The following is a 21,803-nucleotide window of genomic DNA, read 5'->3' on the forward strand; positions in this document are numbered from 1 at the left end:
CCCTAGGGATCAAGATTTCAACAAACTTGAATCTACCCTTCCTGAGGATGCTTCCACACAAGTTTCAGCTTTTCTGGCCTATCAGTTCCCGAGAAGATTCTTAAATATTTTTCTCCTTATGTTCTTTTGTAAAAATTCAACCCCCTCCAAAAACAAATGTGACCCCCACCTTCCCCTAAGGATCAAAATTTAAACAAACCCGAATCTACCATTCCTGAGGATGCTTCCACTCTTAAATCTACCCTACCTGAGGATGCTTCCACACAAGTTTCAGCTTTTCTGGCCAATTGGTTTCTGAGAAGATTTTTGAATAATAACTCTATATTCCTATGTAAAAATTTGACCCCTCATTGTGGCCCACCTTATTCCTGGGGATCATGATTTGAACAATCTTGAATCTACACTGTCTTATCAAAGAGTGTGTTAACATTTCAACCATCTGTGATGAATAGTTGATGAGTAATCTTAGACGAAAATTTGTCAATAAATTTGGCTTAAAATAAACAGTCATCATTTTAATAACAGGAAGTGGACATCTCTTAGTTTCAACTATATGGCATATATAATTTATTTAGTTTTTCTCACCTACACAAAGAATTATGTTCAAAGTTCAAGCATCTGCGATTTATAGTTGCTGAAAAAAATGTGACAGAAATGTGTTACAAATAGACACACAAGGGTAAATTGGTACACCCCTCTCCCCTCTAAAGCAGGGGTGTAATAACAAAAAAAAAGAAATATACATTTGATGTATTTAATATTACCTTGAAAAAGAAAACAAAACAATGGCTATATCATGAACAGTTAGAAACAAGGAATAAATGGATAACTGAAAATAGATGACTAGAGGAAAGACAAAGGCAAGGTCAGGGAGCAATGAAATTATCTTTCATTTGTAGAAAAAAAATCCTCTGTTGATAAATTAACAAGAGATATAAAAGATCAACTGTCATAACATTTCTACTTAATAGCTTCCCTGAGATGCCCAAATATCCAGATACATGTATAATTCATGAAACTGTACATGTAACATCAACAAGAAAGACAAATATTATAGCAATATCATTTTAGATGGTAACAGTGTATGAAAGAAATAACAGATAACCATAATAATAATTCATTATATTGCCGTATAAAAATCAGATTCTCAGAACTTATGATTAGAATTTGTTTAAATTTGATTTTTAAAAAAAATTATCGGTGATCCAACAAATAATAAATTATGGGTATAAAATGCTGATTATAAATATCACTGTTTATCACTTTACTCTAAAAATGATGTCTATCAACCATGCAATTGAATATGGTTTGCAATAAATAACAATTTTTTTGTTTACACTATGATAAAAGAACCTGGTGCAAAAACCAAATCAATCTATATGTGAATATAGTTCAATATACATTGCATATTAAAAAAAAATCAATATTTCATAATAAAACATATTTATTAAATTAAAGCATTTCTCAAAAGCTTTGTTCAAAACTCAACACATAATTATGTTAAACACAAATTAGAAAAGTTGGTATAAAAACAAACACTAAAAATTTAAAAACATAAATTGGTTTGTACATTTAAAAAATTGCATGTGCATGATCAGGATAAGAATATTCAAAGGGAAAGAAAAAGAAATCAACATATTTTGTATGAAGATGGACAAATATATATACATGATATAACCAAACATTGGTATGGGAGGTTTAATATAAATACTTGTTCAATAAAGGGGCCCACGCTTCTAACTTAACATTATAAATGCATTGCTTGGACAATAAAGTTGGTAACAGAGCCCATGGATTTTATAACCAAAATGTAAAACGATTGGTATTATGATATGAAGGTTTACATTGTATCAACTTTGCCAAAAGGGCCAATGTCTGTATTTTGAAATCTAATCTAGCTAGATTCTGAAAGTTTTGACCTTTGACACAAAAATTGTCATTGGTGTATCATTGCCCTTATAGTATTGTTATGGATTTGGAAGATGCTGTTCAATTAGTATTAAGGGTAATATGCAATTGCCACTTTTGTGGGCTGTATAATCATAAAGGTACTGTTCCAGTATTTGTATATAGTCTCAGTTGAGGTTAATAGATGTATGCTTCTGCTAAAGAGAGTTGTCTTAGACATACACTGTATACCTGCTTGCTTTTAAATAGTTCTGACTGCTTGGTTGAGTTTCTATCAGAAAAAAGTTCAATTCTTTACCATACAACCTCTGTATTTATGAAATTGGATGGTGTTTGTCTTCTCTGCATTTACTTAGAACAACTAACAACTTAGCATCATGACCTATAAGTTTGCCAGTAGTGCTGTATTGTAGTAGACTTGTACTCTTATTTATCACAGAATCCTCTGCTCCCCTCAGATTTAATTACTGGTACTTGTATCAGTGCCTTAGAGCTCAGGATAGAACCATTGCTGATCAACAAATTACTATAGCTTTAAAACTGACCTTCAAAAACAGACATACTGAATTACTGCACTGTTTCTTTCACAGATGTATGTAGAATCAAGTTGTTGCCCTTCAAAATGAATTTGGTCAGGGTACTTTCTACAATTTGATTTCTAACATCTCTAAAGGGGCATTGTTCTGATTTTGGTAGAAAATTATTTTTCGTTTTTTGATGTTTACAATTCTTCAGTAAGGCATTTCTAATAGTCAACCAAAATTTGAGTGTCAGACGTGCTATAAGCGAGATACAAAGCTCACAATTATTTGTCATGTAAACATTGCTTACGTCATGATATTGTTTACGTTTTTGAAAGTTGAAGTGAAAATTTCAGTTTTTTTAGAGTTATATTGAATTATAAATGGTAGGAACTATTTAAAAGTAATTTATGCTTAAAACGAATTAAAAGAGATAGAAATTAGCTTGGAAAAGAACCTTAACCTGTCTATATGTAAACGAAAACAGTAAACAGCCTAATGTTTACATGACAAAGAATTTTTAGCTCTCTATCTTCGTTTATAACTTTAAGACTGACACTCAAATTTTGGTTGATCATTAGAAATGCATTTCTAAAGTATTGTAAATAATAAAAATAAAAAAGTAAAATTTGTGACCATGCATGCCCTCTTAGAACTTTATATTCATACATCTTTTATAATACAAGCAGTATCATTTGATGCTGAACTTTGTGACCGTAACATATTTTTTTTCCAATGACCTTCTTTTCATATTCGCCTGATGCCCATCTTGCAAGATGACGCTTGTGCCCGTCTGAGGTGCTTGGTCATCTAGCAGGGTGGCTGAGATCTGGAGCGTAACGAAGTATTTCCATGGAAGCATTGATTGTGGGATCAATCAAAGTCCTAGTTTATCTCATAGTCTGTTTTTAATTTTCACACATTCTTCAATTCATTTTATCACTGTTCAAAATCTGAAAAAAGTAGTTAAAAATGGATTTAACAAATGAGTCACAGATTAAGAAAATTAACAATCTGACCCAGATTCATTGCAAATACCCATAAAAGGCAAGACTTGCATAGGCTTACTCAAGCTATATGGGCAAACTCACTGAACTTTTTTTGCATTCATAATAAAAAGTATTTTAGTAATGTGATGCTGGATTCTTGCATTATGCATGCAAAAAAGAGAACAAATAAAACTCATTTCATTGCAAGCCAGAACTAAAGTCAGGATTCCCTCATCTTTAATTGTTTGGCAAACTTTATTCAGATAGTGCTAGGTAAACCCAAAAAGAATGATTTTTTTGAGGCAGAGAATAAAAGTGCCCTGCATACGAGCCAAAAATTTAAAATGTCGACATTTGGAGCTCCAGCACCTTAATTTTACCTGGTTGTGTTGTCCTCATTGTTCTCCAAGCCCACTATCCAATTGTTCACTAAGTGGCCCATCATCATCTCTGGCCCTTTGACCTGATACCATTAGCTCCCCACGGTCATTCTCTGAGGGACTAGCTAAATTCGATGGATGAATCACTGAGTTAATGCTCTCCTGCACCATCGGTGCAACTGGGGTAAAAAATAATTTTAAATATATCAATTAATACTGCGCAATGCCATGTGTATGTTCATGACTTTGATTATTATCATGTTTAACTAGCACAGATCTTGAGGTTTTTATTATCTCATTCACTTTACATGTTTATTTGCCTTAATTCACATAGTGAGAAGTAAAAATATATTCAAAATTTTACTATGATGTTAATTTTATAGAAATAATCCTAGAAACTCTACAGTGATATTTTTAGAAACAACTCATTGAGTCTTCATTAATAATTGTGGGGATCAGTTTTCGTGGCTTTAGTCAAATCTTTTAAAAATAGTTTCAAGAGTACTCGGACTTACCACTTCCTATCGGTCTTCCACCACCATGGGAAGTGTCAACTGGAAAACTGGGATTTGGAAATGGTTTAAATAATGATGTTTCTGAACCACATGAATCCAAATTACCTTTACAAAGAGAGAACATGACTTCAAAAGTATTTTTAATAACTGTATTATCATTAAAATTGGGGTAGGGCAATCTCCTTAGACAGTCAGTTTTTCACTGGGTCATTAGCCTACGGACTCAATTTTTGTAGATTGAAATGTTGGATTTATCAAATACCGGTAATACTGCATTACATTTGCTGAGAATGTTATTTTTTGAGAAAGGAAACCAACAAAATCAATGAATATTGGGCAACCACAGATTTTAATGATAATAGTATACAGTATATATGAAAATTTAGTTTTTAAATTAAGCTATCATGCAGACATTTTTTTTGCATTTCTTACCTAATGTCTCTGGTCTACTGAAAGCGTCATTTCGTACATAAGATGGGAGATCACTACTGGGTTCAGAAGAATCAGTAAGTTCATCACTGGGTTGACACTGGTCAACTACAACTTCATTTATATCCTGGTAAATGTGGATAAAATGTTCATCTCTTGGAGTGTCAGGCTCATTTCTTCTCAGAAGATGTCTTTGTTTGATTTTTTCGATTAGACTTTGAAGACACGGGAAGTGCTCTGTTGATGTAAAAAGGCATTTATAACTTTTACTATAGGGTACATGAGGAAAAGAAATAGAATATGAAAAATATCAATTGTTTTGAAGAAAAGTACTGATTGCATTAGTGAGATTGTATCTTAAATCATATGAGATCAAGTCTGACTCAGGAAGAAGTTGAGGTCTTCAGAGAGGCCACTTGCTTTGCTAGATATTCCAAATATTGTATTTTAGAGTACATAATTATGAAATTCTTACCTGGATATCTGTAGGCACAAAAACTGAAATAATGAAACAAGTGATTTAAAGTATAGTCTTTGAACTCAAATTAATTGTATATAAATGGAAGAGAAAGTGAGCATGCAAGCTCACATACCCCACACTTTTCTATTACTTGACAATGATACACATAATGAATGGGAGGGTGTGCAACATACTTGCCAACTGACCCGATTTCGTCGGGTCACACCTGATTTTTCAACCCTTCACACGATTATTTTTTATGACCCGGCGGGTCATGCTTTTCACACGATTTTTGTCGAACAACCTGGAAATCGGGATTTGGTTCGTAAATTACGTTGCCCGTTTGACTTCCAGTTATGAACCCAAGCTGAGCTTGGATTTATGTAAGGCGTAAACAATGCTGATGGCTATAACAGACACATTAAGTGTAATTATTATCGTGAGTTGTTTTGACTAAGCGAAGGTTTAAATCATTAAGTGTGATGGCTTCCAATAAGAAAAGGTCTTCATCGGGGCCAGCGGTATCAAAACCAACAAAAAGAAAACGATATTTTTGTAATTATCAACATATCTGGGAAAATGAATTCCCATAGGTAAAACAAAGTAATCGAGTACAAAACGAGGCTTTTGTGTTCTATGTAACGCACATTTGAATATTGGATTTTGTGCCCAAAATGATCTGACTAAACATTCAAAAAACGCTAAGTCATGTATAGAATGCATTTTAATACAACTTTCATGCCATCATTTACAGAGTTCAAAAGCAAGGTTAATGTAGCAGAAACTCTTTTTGGTTTTTTTTTTTTAGCTGAACACAACCTACCATTTTCTGTGTCAGATCACTTTACAAAATTCAAAATCAGCAACTGTTAGTTACAATGCTTCTTTGCAATAAAGTACTACACATAAGTTTTAACACATATTTCTATTGTATATACCTATGAAATGCATGGTAAATATGTCGTGAATGTCGTTACGTGCTATGACAAGATTTTTTACTTTCCAAATCTGGTCATAACGAGATTTTCACATGTTGGAGGTGCATCCAATAAATGACAGCTTTATCAATCATTTTTTAAGAGATCAGCTGTAAATGCGTTGAAAATATATTGTCCAGTTCTTATCATTTTTGTACTTCCGGAAAATTTTGTGATTTGAATCAACATTCAATGTATATAGTAAAACCATTATATCTATAACATACTTAAACTACTTCTTTAACTTCATTCAAAAGGAAACTAGATTTGAAACAATGAATTTATTTAACTTTTGAAATACATTGATGAAAAACTCTACTGTCAGTAAGTTCATATGAATGTAAATTGACAATGGGATAACCTTTAAAATTTTGGACTCAATCAAGTATTAAAAATGAAATACATTTAAGGAATTAATTCAATTGCTACCCAATTTTAGAAACTAAAATGAATAGTTTATGTTTCAATAACCATAAAGCGGTTTATAATAAAAAAGTAAACTGTTCCAACCAGTATAAATTTAATAGGTAGCTAACAAGCTGTTTCCTTATAATTTTAATTTTCTGCCACTGAGTGTAGAAAAAGGATTTGATCTTAGGAATTACATTTAGCTGTGCTAAATTCAAATGTAACCTCAAGCGTATTGATATTTTTTTTTATATTAGTCATATTGTGACATAGGCAATGTTCTTAATACAATAAAAACTAGTTTTTCAGCCAATCAAATAGGATGTTGCATCCAGAGTCAAATTATATAAATATCTAAGAAATCTTACCAAATGGTAATGATGACCAGAATTAACAGACCAATTACAGCCAGTATTGCATACACATGTCCAGGCATTCCTGGTTCCTCTGAAATTCAAAAACACCTCTTGCCACATAAACCTGAATGAGTGTACACGCACAGCAACACAGATCCATGATAGCAAGATTCATGCAATCAGCTGTTTATAAGGATTTATACAGTGTGATTACGTAATAAATGTATTCTGTTGGGTTTGATGTAAAAAATGCACAGTTCCGTACATAAAAACATGCTTACACATGATACAAAATTGAAAATCAAAGCATTAACATAAACAACAAACTGGAAAACGGTTAATTACCATCAGTGGGATAAGTAACGTTATTGGTTACTATTTCGTCAATGGGAGGGTAAGAAGTAATCTCCCTTGATGATGGAACATCGGTCGCATTCTCACACACGGCGTCAGAAGTGGCTGTTCCCTCAACCTTCACACGGAGTCCCACTTCAGCTGCACAGCTGTAAATAAAGAAGAAGAAATCTGGTCAGATATTATTTGTGGATCCTTCTTTCAAATTTTTATTTTCTACCTGTTCAAATATATTGCTTATATATATTTATAACTGATAAGTGAGATAGATCACCGAAATTACAAAATTATCATAAAAGCATTGCATTAACGCTTAATTGTTGATCTTTGAAAATAAATTCATGTACTTAACTTAATTAACACATACATGTATTTATACATACAGTATATATACCGTAGTTCAAAGTAAAATGTACAGTACCATATTGATAATCAGAGAAACATCAACTTAAATTATTATCAATCAAGAGGGTACATACACATGCATACTTTATACCTTTTTGACGAATTGAAACAAAAATCTCCCATATGTCTGAAATGTTTTCATCGAGCTCAAATAAATAACAGTATTTTCATATGGAAACTGTTTAACAGTCAGTAAACTATATTTATGCTTCTTTTCCCAAAATTGTTTAGAAAAATTAAGCAATTATTACCTTGTGTGGGGTTTACAGATGCTCAGGTCTCCTGATGTTTTGAAGTACCCCTTCCGACACCTCTGCACTTCTCCTGAACAATACAAATAAAAACATCTCTTACAGAAACATTGAAACATTTTTTAACTACATGTATATTTTGTTACAATATAATTTCAAACAAAAAAAGATTTTTTTTTTCAAAGTGCTTTTCCTTCACATCATCTATTTTTAAAATAGATTTAAAACACACTACCGGTATTTTAAGGAAAAGACTACAAAGTATTTCAATTTAATACAAAACAACTGTTTTAGAGTTAATGAAACGAAAGTTACTAGGTAAAAGTTTTAAACAAGTGTACTATGCATGTAATTTTTTTTATATTTTAAGCATCACATGCATTTTGTCTTTCAAAATGTAAAAGAAACATTGCATGAAGAAAATTCAAATAACGATGCCATGTGTTTTGAGGATTTCAAAAGTTATTAAATAATCAGAAGATTTTATCATTTAATAAATTATCATTACAATAATTGTACAGTACATGTCATACAAAACAATGTTAATGCCACTGTTCCTTGGCGTGTATATATATTTAATTTTTTAAGTGAAAAATTCATACAAATTATTTTTTTCACATGCTAATAACGTAAAACATATCAGGCACAGCTGCCAAAATTTAATATCAAACCCTTTAAAAACATGCTGTGAATGAAACCAAACAATATTACCAGTAATAACTGTAGATTCCTAATTAAATGTGAGGAATTAATATCTGCGTAAATCGCAAGAAGTACATATTACAGATTTTAAAATCTCGCTTTTGTTCTTTGGACAGATGTCAACTTAATGAAACTATAAAATAAAAATTTGACGTTCAAGATTTTATATTCCCATGATATGATGCAAAACAGTTGAATCGCAGACTTAAGTAATTGTGTGAAATAAGGAATCTACAGTATATGTCACAATTTATAAAATATCATCTAAACATACCACAAATCTAAACCACTATATCTTGAAAATGTTTCCTTGGGTAGTGCTAAAAAATCATAGTTGTTTTATAATTAATACTCTGAAAAAATATATCTTAAATTTTGTGTTTCCGGTTAATTAATTTTGAATTTCATTAATTTTGAATTAAAAATAAAACAAGATGCCCAGGGGGGCACATCGCTCACCTGAGCAACATTATTACTTATTAGGTTAGTTACTGACTCACTACGGAAATATATTGGGTTGATCAATCTCATAGATGGCGAGGCGAAGCCGAGCCGTCTATGAGATTGATCAACCCAATATATTTCCGTAGTGAGTCAGTACCTAACCTAATAAGTGTTTTGTTTTCCCGAGGACTATCAAGCGACATATTTATTCACAAATAGCGATGATCTACGTAAAGCCATGTATACTGGTATACAAGATGCCTAACATCTCGTTCAATTTAACTCATTTAAACTCTTCAAAATTTTCAATCTCACCTTTCAAATATTCTTTAAAAATCCTTGCTTCACCCATGTTTACTTACAATGTTTTGTTGCTATTCAATTTTAAATGTTTTCTCCCTTTCCTCTGCAGAGATTTGAGCAAATTTCGACGCTGCCATTTTGTTCTGCTCCAGACAAAACAATGTGACGTCAATATTCTAAGGGCAACTACTCTAATTTTAAAGAATTTCAAAGGGCAACTACTCCAAATACTTTAAGAACTTATGGCATGCGGTTTATGTATCAAATACTATGAAATGTCGAAATGAGTAAGCGAAGCGTCGGCCAATGACGGCCATATTGCCTAATATTATTTCTCACAGAACAAATATAGAGATATATGAGGCAATCACGTGCTACGTTTAAACCAATGAAAATGTGACATTTCAGTCCAAGGGAAAACAATAGCCAATTTAAATCAGCATTACAGAATCATATTCGAAATATCTTGTCAAATTTAGTACAGTGGATCTTGTACAAAGAGTTAAAAATCTTCCAATTTTTATAAACATATTCTTATGGTAAATATCAAGCCCCTTTTGTTGTTTTAGTATATGTGAGATTTTTCTCCCAAATTTTTACCCCCCTGCCCCACTCCTTGTGGTCCCATTTTTTCCCAGATGCTTTAATCAATTTTTAATATGCACAACCTGTGCTTTCACACAAGTTTCAGATTTTTTGGCTGAATGCTATTCCAGAGAATTTTTAAAGATTTCTCTTTATATCGATCTTCCTATATAAAAATTCCACATCCCCTCCCCCCCCCCGCATTGTGGCTCCCCTGGGATTCATACATAGGGATGCTTCCATTCAAATATGAGCTTTTCTGACCAAATGGTTTTTATTAGAATATCTTAATATATTTTCTCTATATCTTCCTATGTAAAAATTCATTCCCCATTGTGGCCCCATCCTACCCATGGGACCATAATTTGAGCAAATGGCCTTTCATTTGAACAAACTTGAATCATTTCACACGATGATGCTGTGTGCGAAGTTTGATTGAAATTGGCCCTGTGGTTCTGGAGAAAAAGATAAAAATGTGAGAAGTTTACAACGACGACAACAGGCAACAAAAAAATCTAGATCAGAAAAGCTCACTTGAGCCATCTAAGAACAAAAACATTCACTCTGATTCTGGTTTTGCAAATGACCTCTTGAAATTCCAGAACTGACAAGAATTTAAAATCAAATGTACTCCAGTTGAATGAATAAAGGCTTCATGCAATGTACATGTATTTTTCTTTTTAAAAGCAAATGAGTTCTTCCCCTTTTGTACCAGAGTACCGGTACATGCAATGCACCCAAAAAACTTTTCATGTATATTTTGCGTTTGAAATTAAATCAACCTGGTGTTGTTAACCAATCCAATGCTATTCTTTTTATACTATTTCTTAAATTGCGACTATGATGAATACTGGGTAGAGGAAAGTTTTCAAAAAAAATTCATATTTTCAAGTCTAAATTGATGCATCCATTTAAAAAATCCAACCAAAGCATAAAAAAAACTTATTTATCTACCGGTATACGAAAGTATTTTATCAGAACTGGCCTGTGTAACAATTATTAAAATAAATTGATCAAAAATTCCATAATCTCCATCACATGGCATTATTTTTGAAATATCTAAAGATTCTAAAGACTTATATGGCAAAACGACTAGGTACTTTAAACCAGATTCTGCATGTTTATCAAGGTACAACCTTAGTTCGGAACTAGGCATTCGCAAACAAACTTTCGTTTTATTGTCCACAGATCATTTGATTCGCTCACATAATGACAAGGATCTGAAGAAACCCAATACATATGTATAAGGTCACGTCTGAGTGAACTTTTTGACATCCAATCAGATGTAAACTTGCAATTTTCTGCCAGTGGTTCCAAAATTTCATTTAATTTGAGCTATCTAAGATGACTTTGGGAGTTGTTGGTAAAGGATTGACAAATAAGCCCGTGTTCTAAGAATTTTTATGAAACATACTTATATTTGAAAGCTTAAGGTTGACAGAACATGCCTTCCATTAATTTTTTTAAAATCCTTGTGTAGACTTATGAAGCAGATCAAAGGATCTAATTTAATCAGACATAATATATACAATATTTTCACTTAATAAACACAATCAACTTTCAAAAATTACTAGGACCAAATCTCAGCTTAGAAATACAACTAAACTGAATGCAAGCATGTTAAAATAACTTCATGTAGTAAATTAATACCAGAGTTGGTGAGCTCGTTCCCAGGTCTCTTTATTCTAGAAATTAAACTCTGATCTTCCATCCTTTGGCATGCCAAAGGATCCCATCCGTAGAACAGGTGCTCCCTGTCGCATACACATATTTTTTCTTCACCTTTCTCACAACTGTCATCATTTTTAATAATGGTTCCATCTAAAATTTATACATTTGTCAAAATGGAAAAAGAAATACAGATAATGTAGCTGGGTTCAGTTTTTATTATAGTCCAGTTAATATAATAATTTTTCCTGACAAAATAACTATTGTATTTAGCGGAGTCCACTATATATATATTTGATATCAAATTGTTAATTGATAAAAAAATAAATGGTAAGCATAAAACCTCAACAGATAGTTAACTTTCATTTGCATGTTTAATACAATGTACTGAAAAAAAAGACCATATCAAGAAATGTCAAATTTAATGTGGTATGGGACACCTCCATGTTGTGACATATTTTTTATCAAAATAAACAATAAAATCAAGTGTATAATTTCATAAAGTTCCTTTCCAAAAATTGTCACCTTACAGCTTAGCACAGTGGGTTAGATGGTTCACTACGAATCTATACGTCCTGAGTTCGAATCCCACGGGGGATTTTAAAATTTTTACTTTTCCAATGATTTTTAAAACATGTTTATGGTAAATATTGTAAAATTATAAAATTCTAAACCAGCGAAAGTATTTTAATTATAATGTATTTTAATCAACTTTAATATCCACAAATATCCCATACCACCTTAAAATAATCTGGCACAGTAGTGTTAAGGATGGACACAACCTACCATGGCCGCATGAGCAGTCTATAGGAGCACAGACATCCAGCTGAATATTATCCAACTTAGCAGTATCTATTATATCTCTGTTATACGTTCCATTTGGGCATTTGTAACAGATGTCTTTTGGATTCGTCATCGAGCCATCCCCTAATCTGTAGCCCTCTCCTAATATTAAAAACAAGTGCGAGATATAAAAACAAGAGGCCCAGGGGCCACATCACTCACCTGAGGAACAATAGGTATGATAAAATCAGCTTAATGGGGTCATAATACAAACTATCTGGACAATGTATAATAATACATGTAGATCCTGTATAAATAAAATCCATTTTTCCCCTGGATATTCTTATGTTTATAATCAAAAGTCCCTTTTCTAACAGGATGATTTTATAGTCATATCATATGTTGAGTATTGCAGTTCTCAAAAAGATCCTTAACAATAGTTTATATATGGGATATAAACCTACATCAAACTCTGAACCTTCTTGTGAATCCAAAGAACTGTCCTGAACCAAAGTCTTAACAATTATAAAGAATCATCTGGCTGATTAGTTTCTGAGAAGAAGATTTTTAAAGATTAACTCTATATATTCCTTTGTTAAACTTTGACCCCCCATTGTGGCCCCACCCTACCCCCGGGGGTCATGATTTTCACAACTTTGTATCTACACTACCTGAGGATGCTTCCACACAAGTGTCAGCTTTCCTGGCTAATTAGTTTCTGAGAAGAAGATTTATAAAGATTTACTCTATATATTCCTATGTAAAACTTTGAACCCCCTCCCCCATTGTGATCCCACCCTACCCCCGGGGATCATGATTTTCACAACTTTGAATCTACACTACCTGAGGATGCTTCCACACAAGTGTCAGCTTTCCTGGCTGATTAGTTTCTGAGAAGAAGATTTTTAAAGATTTACTCTATATATTCCTATGTTAAACTTCGACCCCCCCATTGTGGCCCCACCCTTACCCCGGGGGTCATGATTTTCACAACTTTGAATCTACACTACCCGAGGATGCTTTCACACAAGTGTCAGCTTTCCTGGTTTTATTGTTCATGAGAAGAAGATTTTTGAAAATTTCTCGAATTTTTTTTATTAATTTCTAATTATTTCCCTTTGCAAAAAGGCGTGATCCCTAATTTTCACAACTTTGAATCCCCTTAGGCTAAGGTTGCTTTGTGCCAAATTTGGTTGAAATTAACCCAGTGGTTCTCGAGACGATGTTGAAAATGTGAAAAGTTTACAGACAGACGACAGACAAAATGTGATCAGAATAGCTCACTTGAGCCAAATTTACCTTTCTAGTAAATAATATTCTTTATGATCATTTCCAAGGATACTTTCATAATACTTAATGAGGGCCAACTGAATTAAGATCAAAACACCTCATGCTTAACACGATTTTGTTTGCTCTTACCAGAATGTCATTTTTTTTTTAACAAAGTTTGGTGTAACTATCTTGAACAGTAAAAAGTTCCTCCAAACAAGGGATAATAAAAAATGAGGGATAGTAAAGTCAAGGTTATAAGAAAGGTTAAGGTCAGATAATCATAATTCAGCAGATTTGCTTTCATCAATACTTATCAGCTTTTTATGAAGTTTGAAAAAAACAACTCATTTTGAGCAGATTAACAGATGGGTTGATAAAATTATGCAATGATAAGCATTATAATTATGCCCTATAATTCTAAATTGTAAAATTAAATTTATTGTGGTGATGGTAATCTTTAAAGATAAGACCCTGCCCTTTAAAGGGGCATGGTCAGGATTTTGGTCAAATTCAATTTTTATTATTTACAATGCTTTAGAAATGCATTTCTAATGATCAAATGAAATTTGAGAGTCATTCGTGGAGTTAAAAACAAGATACAGGGCTGACAATTCTATGTAATGTAAACAAGGCTTATATTGTGCCCTTTTTTGTTTACATAGGTTCAATATACCAATAAAAAATCTTTTTAAACCCGATTTGTCTATCTTTTTATTTATTTTAAGCATAATTATACAGTTCCTAAAGTTTAACACATTAGTTTTAGGTCTAAAATTGGAATTTTCACTTTAACATTCAAAATGTACACAAATGCTTTGTTTACATATAGCAAAGAATTTCAAGCTCTGTAACTTGCTTATAACTCAACAAATCACACTCAAATTTCGATTGTCTATTAAGAATGCCAAACTGAAGCATTGTAAATTTTGAAATTGGAAAAATAATTTTTGACCAAAATTGTGACCATGCCCTTTTAAGATTTAAAATTTTCAGAGTTTTCATTATATACCTGGATAACAAATCGTTGTCTCCAAACATTTTCCTTCTGTGGATTTTCTGAATCCATCTAGACATGCCCAACACATTTGTAAGGCCTGAAAAAAAAAATCATGTCATATTGCACTATACCTGTATATGGTACGTGCACTAGAAATATGCCTTTAAAATATAATTAATCTTGTCTTTGACAGCAAAATAGCAAAAAGTATGCAGGCCTGCCTCACTCCATTGACATTTAAATACACAAAAATAAATTGTGTGGGAAATCAATTTCTAATTAATTTTTTTAACTGTTTCATATGTGCCTGGAAATCTTAAATGCTTAACAACAAATAATATACTTTTTGCTTTTGTTTGATATTGAAACAACGTACTACATGTTTGTTTCAGACTGTTTCTCATATCCAACTACATGAAATATAATAAAGTCACATTTTTTGTATTAATAACATGTACTAGCTGTCTTTAATATCATGATTAACTTATAGCCCTTACCAGTTGTATCAACATTGTTGAGACTATAAATCTCATCACTGGAGAAAGCAAATTCATCTTGGCAATGCTTAGAATAATGGCCGGGCTTCTTTATAATTGTGTTGTTCTTATGATCCAAGGACTGACTTCTTATTCCCTAAAAAAATACAAATAAGCTTTTAAAAATTATTTCTTGTTTTAAAAAAAATCTCAATTGCAGCAGGCAGACTTTTTCAATGTCTTTTTCTTGTCAACAGATTTTTTCATAATAGCAAACAAAACTAAACATCATTGAGATGGTGACCATGCATCTTGAAAAGCCTTGAATGCTTTAGTAAACAGCTAAAACAACATTTGAATAAAAAGCATTTTCAACAACCTTACTTTGACATTTTGACAATTAACATCATTGGAGTCATATTGTTGATCAAACAAGCACATTATGGGTGTAGTATCAAACAAATAGGGGCAGACATGACCCCAGACACCAGACATTATATATTTTTTCTCATAATAAAAGAAAAATTACCCTCTCCTTAATACACAAGGTACACCTGGCGTATTTATTTATATATAGATAGGGTATATATCTCTCTTCCCCTACATTTAACAGCTTATTGATAGAAATTCAGAGGCCTGTGAAAAATTAAAAAATCAACAAAATATTTAGGCTAATTCTTGTCTTAAGTCAGAGACATAAATAACCTATATTTATGTCTCTGCTTATATTTGTTGAAAATCTATAGATTTCAGCCTATATTGTGCACATATGACGTTAACGACCACAAGAACGGGAAATAAAAATATTTGCCTGAACATTTATGCATGAAAAACATTAATACTCACTGACACTTTTTTTTTTCGAAAATCCCAATTTGAAAATCCCCCGAGTTATAATTACGATCATCTTCGAGATTGTTCGGTGAGAACGGAATGCTTCGAGATCTGTTTACAAAATTTAATCGGTCTCATATCATATGACACAAATTGAAAAAATAATTAATAATGTTGATATGTTCAATTTGCTTCACTAAATTTGTTCTAATTTTATAGCCATGTCATTCCGCCAAAGCGAAAGTAATATTCGGAACACCGCGGTGCAGGGCGCGTCGATTTACCTGAACGGACCTCAAAGAACCCAAAAGGAACCCAAAAAGCACATATTAATATTTTTAACTTCAACTTTCTTTATTGCATAAGACATACATCTTATTGCATATGAAATTTTTTAACAGAATATGTGCAGCACATTGCATGGATACTAACAAAATGGTAATAGCAACAGTGAATATGTAGGCTGTACTAGTACAGTGATAACAGCATTGGAGAATGTACAATTCAACACATCGATTTAATTACAACAATTGTTATAAAACTAGTAGACTAGTTGTTCTCGAACAATTAGAGGTATATTTTTCATCATTAGGAAAATATAAAAATTCAGGTGCCCGTGCCCAAACGGAACACAAAAGGACTCAGGAGATACACAAAGGGGACATATTTTATGACAATATTAATTACTATTTTTTTTAATGTCAGACATGTCGGCCCAACAATAGAGAAAACAATATCATGATATATACATTTTTATCAACACCGAAAGTTGTCATTTGGCTGATGTATTAATATATGGCAATAAAATAATTAATGCTGGGTTTTTTTTAATACGATGATTTAGCTACCCTCTGTGGAATTCTTTTTGATTTTTGTTTGTTTTTTGTTTTGTTTTGGTTTTGGGTGTGTGTGTGTGTGTGTGTTTGTGTGTGTGTATTTTTTCTTCTTTTTATTATTTTCACTTTTTTGTATTTTTCTTTTCTCATCTTTTAATATTTGTTCTCTATACATTTTCTGTTTGAACATTATTTATTTCCATGCACCATACTCATATTATTAATTTAATTTCCCAGTGTTATCTTGATCTTGTTTGTAGGGAGGGGACAAAAATAGGCCATGCCTGCTGTCCGATCCTATTTCATTTTGAAATAAAATATTGTTTAAACTAAAAAGTTCTAGCTACACCCCTAGCTGGTATTAATTAATATAAAAAATCAAATTACATGGTAATCCAAAAGTAATGTCACATACCGGTGTCATGCATCGATCTTCTCATGAGCTCTGTATTATAGAAAATGAGGTATCAAAGTTGGCATGATAAAAAATTATATTCGAATTAAAAGTTTTATGAAATATCATTGTTAAATTAAAAGGATATAGTTGTTCAAAACGTCATACACATGTGCTATCCCCGCGTCATAAATTAACATCTACATGTGTTTGGCGGTTTTATGTCAGAGAAAAATTACTCAGTCGATGGATTTGCTGATCTATGAACACTTTGTTGTCCACTGTTTAATTTCACAGACTCTCTTGGTGATATTAAGATTGGAAAGGATATTGGCAGTGGCCTGAGATAAGATGGATGTACTTCCGTATAAAGAAACTATAAAACCAACTTGTTAAAATCCTTTACATGTCCAATCCTTCGCAGCTTCTCATATTTTGTCAATTTTTTTTAAATTTATTATAAAAGTGCGTTTCTATTGTCCACTGTCTTCAGAGGTACATGTACATCTCAGTGACGTAGTCTTGCAGGTATTTATGCCTTTCATGACTGTCACAGTTTCTAATATATAGTTTTTGTTCATCTTCTTCCTCATCTTCGCTAGCCAAGGGTTTTTGGCTAGCGAAGATGCTTCTTCGTCTCAGCCTCAAATTTGTCTTAATTATGTTATGAACTTAAATTTTCCCCCCAAAAAGGCTTTTTAACTTAAACTAATGAGTGTTTCTTAAAACGCAATTTCTTTTTAAAAGTAAAGTTAAAATATTTGAGTTTGTGTTTTAGTTTTCTGATCTTTTACAACAGACTGTGTCTTTCATAAATCAGCATACGGCCTGAATTTACACCAGGATGAAATTTCAAACGCGCTTGCGTAGGAGTTACCTTTTCAGCGAAAATCAAATAAGTAATGAAACTTTTCATTATATGGATCAAAGTCATGGTCAAACTTTGTGCATCGATCAACAGTATATATAGCTTGTAATGGAAGACTGGTCATAGGTTAATTGTCTTCATGCAACCACAGTCCGCAGTCTGCATTTAACCCTCCCCTGACTATAGACGCATATATTTGTTTGCGGTTTGTGACATTGGACTAGTGGTTCAGAAAGTATCTATGCGAAGTTACAATTAAGACAGCCACATTTAATAAACAAGAGGCCAAGGGGCCACTTTGCTCACCTGGGTAATATTGTCCATTATTCCAATAAGCTAGTGGCAGCGTTTGAAATCGAGGACAGGCTATCCAGTCTAATACAGACAATGGAATCTCTGTGCACGATTTCAATCTATTTATTTTAGCTTATTACATGCCACCAACAACTTCTTAACAAAGATATGCCGGCTTATTCTCAGTTTACTAATTTTGTTTATTCACCCAAGGAAAAGAAACTTGTTAAAACACAACTTGCAATTTAATTCAGTTACCGAGCAGAATGAAGGCAGTTGGGGGTTTCTTTCCAATTTTATTACGATCGATAAATAACTAAGGCATTGGCCTAAAATAACAAATGAACAATATTATAATTCGAAAGTACAGAAATCGTTACAATATAGATGTGAATATATTTTGTTGCAACAAGATTTAACGTTTTAGTATGCATGCAATCATTACTTTATCATTAAGTTCTGTAATTAATCCAACTAGCCCCCGAAGAACGAAGTTTTGCCCGACGCGTAGCGGAAGGCAATAAATTCATTAAAATCACAAACTTAAAATACAAAGTTTTCAACTCTGACTGCAAAAATACAATAAGATATAAAATAATTATGCCGGTATTAAAATCATACATGTATTTTGATGATAAAAGTTTCACCCTGTATCATAAACCCCATTAAACTGGCCCTTTATTTGAATAAACTTGAAACACCTTTCCGACCATCATTTATGCATGAAGTATTCTGAGTAAAAATGTACGGATTTAATTATTTACATAAGCATTAAGATACAGCGAATGCCAATTAATCTATAAAAGAAGTTGTGACTATCACTTTTATTTCTTAGAACCCCCCCCCCCCCCCCCCCCTCAAATATGTCATTTTAGCAATTAATTTGTGTAAACAATGAACGGGCTTAAACAAATCATTAGATAATTTAAATTCAAGAGCGTGCATCCATGTAGGCAAAGACTTTATTGAAAAGAACCGATTAAGCTGGGGGGGGGGGGGGGGGGGTAGCTGTTGTACTTTGTTGGTCTGTCGTATTTGATACACTCAAGTGTGTAGAAGTAAATAAATCTAATTCAACAAATATATATTACCTTTTTTCTTTAGGATTTTTCTCTCAAATCAACTATTCACATTTCTGTTAATTGTTAATTTTGTTAATAATTACTGTTAATTGTTGTAATTTTAAAATGAAACCTTGAAAGCTGATTTTTTTTTCACCTATAATTTTGTAAATGCTGTTGATACCTGACTAACGAAAGAGGAGAGGAATCAGGGAAACGATTGAAATTGATTGTGAATTTCAAAAAAAGCTATTAATTTTGTAAACCAGTACCTAAACACGCTTCAGAACAAAAAATTACGTTGAAATAAAAAATCGATAAATAGGCAATAAAATATCGATGCAAACATTTGAGCATAAAGAAATAAAAATTAAAATTGCTGAAACATAGATATATATCGAAGTAATCATTTTTCGGTTTTTGTAATTTTTGCTTATAAGCTTCTCTGCAGCTTAAAAGGTTGGGGAGAAGTTTGATATTAACTTTGCTAATTTTGCTTTGAACATCCTTAATTATCTTATCGTGTTTTCTGTGGGTTTTTTTTTCAATTGCCTGTGGATTCACCGAAAGTATATCTGGATATTCAAAATGGTTTGTCCTTTTTTGTTCATATTGGAAGACTAGTTATTAACTAATTGTTTATAAAACAATTAGAGACGATTAAGGGAGGCGATGGAAAATAAATACAAAACGAAATTTGACGTTCGATCGAAATTATTGTCAAAGTAGTGTGATCTAAAGGTGTTTACTTTGTAATCATAATACGCATACAGGTAGGATTTATTTATGCTTTGTTGCATAGAAATCTCACAATATGCGGCATTAAATGTTAAAATGAAACTAGACAACATTGAGACGCTGACCATCTCAAAAGGCCCCGCTTAATGGACAATAGGATGAAAAGAATTTCAAAGAATTTTGCTTTGACCTTGACCTATAACTTTGAATTTTTCCAGCTGGCATAAAACTTCTAAATAAATTCAATCTCATAACCCCTTCCATACAGGCATTTTTATTTAATCTGAGCAAGATCCCTTCACATTGGCTTGGTTCAAGATCACTGCACGCCATTAACCAAGAGATTGTGTGATCTGATATGTCCTCGACACTTAAACTACAAACATTATTCAAGGTCACTGCATACCCTTTGGTCAAACACACTATATGGGTGAAGTACGAGTCAGACTGGAGCAAAGGGAGAGAAGATGTGGTCAAAAGAAGGATTTTTTTTATATAATTCTGCTATGACCTTATCATTTGACCTTGAGAAATGGTTCAAGGTCACTACACACCCTTTACTAAAAAGCATTATGTATGAGGCAAATAGGGTGAAGTGAAAAGCATAATATGCTCTGAACAAACGATTTTTGCAAGGTCTGATATGACCTTGATCCTTGACCTATAAACTTCATTTAAGATCACTGCACACCCCAGAAGCACTCTGTGGGTGAGGTTTGAGCCAGATTGGGTCAAGGGGATAGAAGATATACTCCTGACAAGTGATCTCGGATGGACAGACGGACGGACAGACTGATCACCTTCGGGCACCCGTAGAGCGGGGCCTTAATTTTAGCATATAAAGAGTAAATAAATATATTAACTGAATTTAGATAAATAAGAAATACACATTTACATGAATGATGATTTTTTTTTTATTTTTGAAAACATATAAACAATGAATATGAATTAATGAGTTGTACATTATGAAAAAAGTAGATAAAAAACAATTCAATGCAAATTAACAAGAAGATGATACATAGATGACTTGAGGAAAAACAATGGTTTGGTCAAAGAGCAATAAAATTGCAATCAAATTGCTTTTAACATGTAAAAAAAAAACTTAACAGAGCAGATAAACTTAACACATTGGTACAATACAGCTTCCTGAATTGCACAAATGCCCTGAGTTGATGGAATTCACAAAATTGCAACATCAACAAGAAAGACAAGTGTATGATGACTATCAATGAAAGCATGTGTGAAAGAATATCATTTGATATGCTTAAAACAAACTGTCATGAGTGAATCTAACAATGATCATCGAAATTGAATGTTTGTTCGATTTATAAATCAATGTAATTCAAACTCTCCAAGAGGTTGCAGATCCTGATATGATTTTCTAAGAAACACACTAAATCTTTATTATGCCTTTATAAACATAATTTTAATTGGCAAACGCTAAGTCCGACTTATGTCTTAAACATTTGAAATTGGCAAACACAACACAAAGTCTTAATTATGTCTTAGAGGCTATGATATATTTATAATTGGCAAACAAAACTCTAAGTCTCAATTATGCTTTAAGCATATTTAAAATCTGCAAATTAACAAAA

General features: G+C 32.3%; 1 protein-coding gene across 1 annotated transcript; it reads right to left on the reverse strand.

The window, feature by feature from the left end:
* Positions 1-741: 741 nt before the first annotated feature.
* On the reverse strand, positions 742-16,254 carry LOC128177750 (uncharacterized). The gene is made up of 13 exons (XM_052844587.1): positions 16,030-16,254; positions 15,205-15,340; positions 14,720-14,804; positions 12,442-12,600; positions 11,638-11,808; positions 7,954-8,026; positions 7,289-7,446; positions 6,956-7,034; positions 5,218-5,240; positions 4,746-4,979; positions 4,314-4,418; positions 3,799-3,977; positions 742-3,382 (listed from the first exon to the last, which is right to left on the reverse strand). The coding sequence occupies exons 2-12, from the start codon at positions 15,259-15,261 to the stop codon at positions 3,814-3,816; spliced, it is 1,308 nt and encodes a 435-aa protein (XP_052700547.1). The 5' UTR covers positions 15,262-15,340; positions 16,030-16,254; the 3' UTR covers positions 742-3,382; positions 3,799-3,813.
* Positions 16,255-21,803: the final 5,549 nt, after the last annotated feature.

The sequence above is a fragment of the Crassostrea angulata genome, chromosome 3 (assembly GCF_025612915.1).
Source record: "Crassostrea angulata isolate pt1a10 chromosome 3, ASM2561291v2, whole genome shotgun sequence".
NCBI lineage: Eukaryota > Metazoa > Mollusca > Bivalvia > Ostreida > Ostreidae > Magallana > Magallana angulata.

What these genes read in the sequence shown, in the direction of transcription:
- LOC128177750 (XM_052844587.1), bottom strand. Translation starts at nt 15,261, where the DNA reads ATGAATTTGCTTTCTCCAGTGATGAGATTTATAGTCTCAACAATGTTG. An exon ending in GAACGAGCTCACCAACTCTG is followed by an intron (nt 8,027 to 11,637) that starts GTATTAATTTAC and finishes TGTATTGTTCAG; the next exon opens with GAGAAGTGCAGAGGTGTCGG. An exon ending in CTGGTCATCATTACCATTTG is followed by an intron (nt 5,241 to 6,955) that starts GTAAGATTTCTT and finishes TCATTATTTCAG; the next exon opens with TTTTTGTGCCTACAGATATC.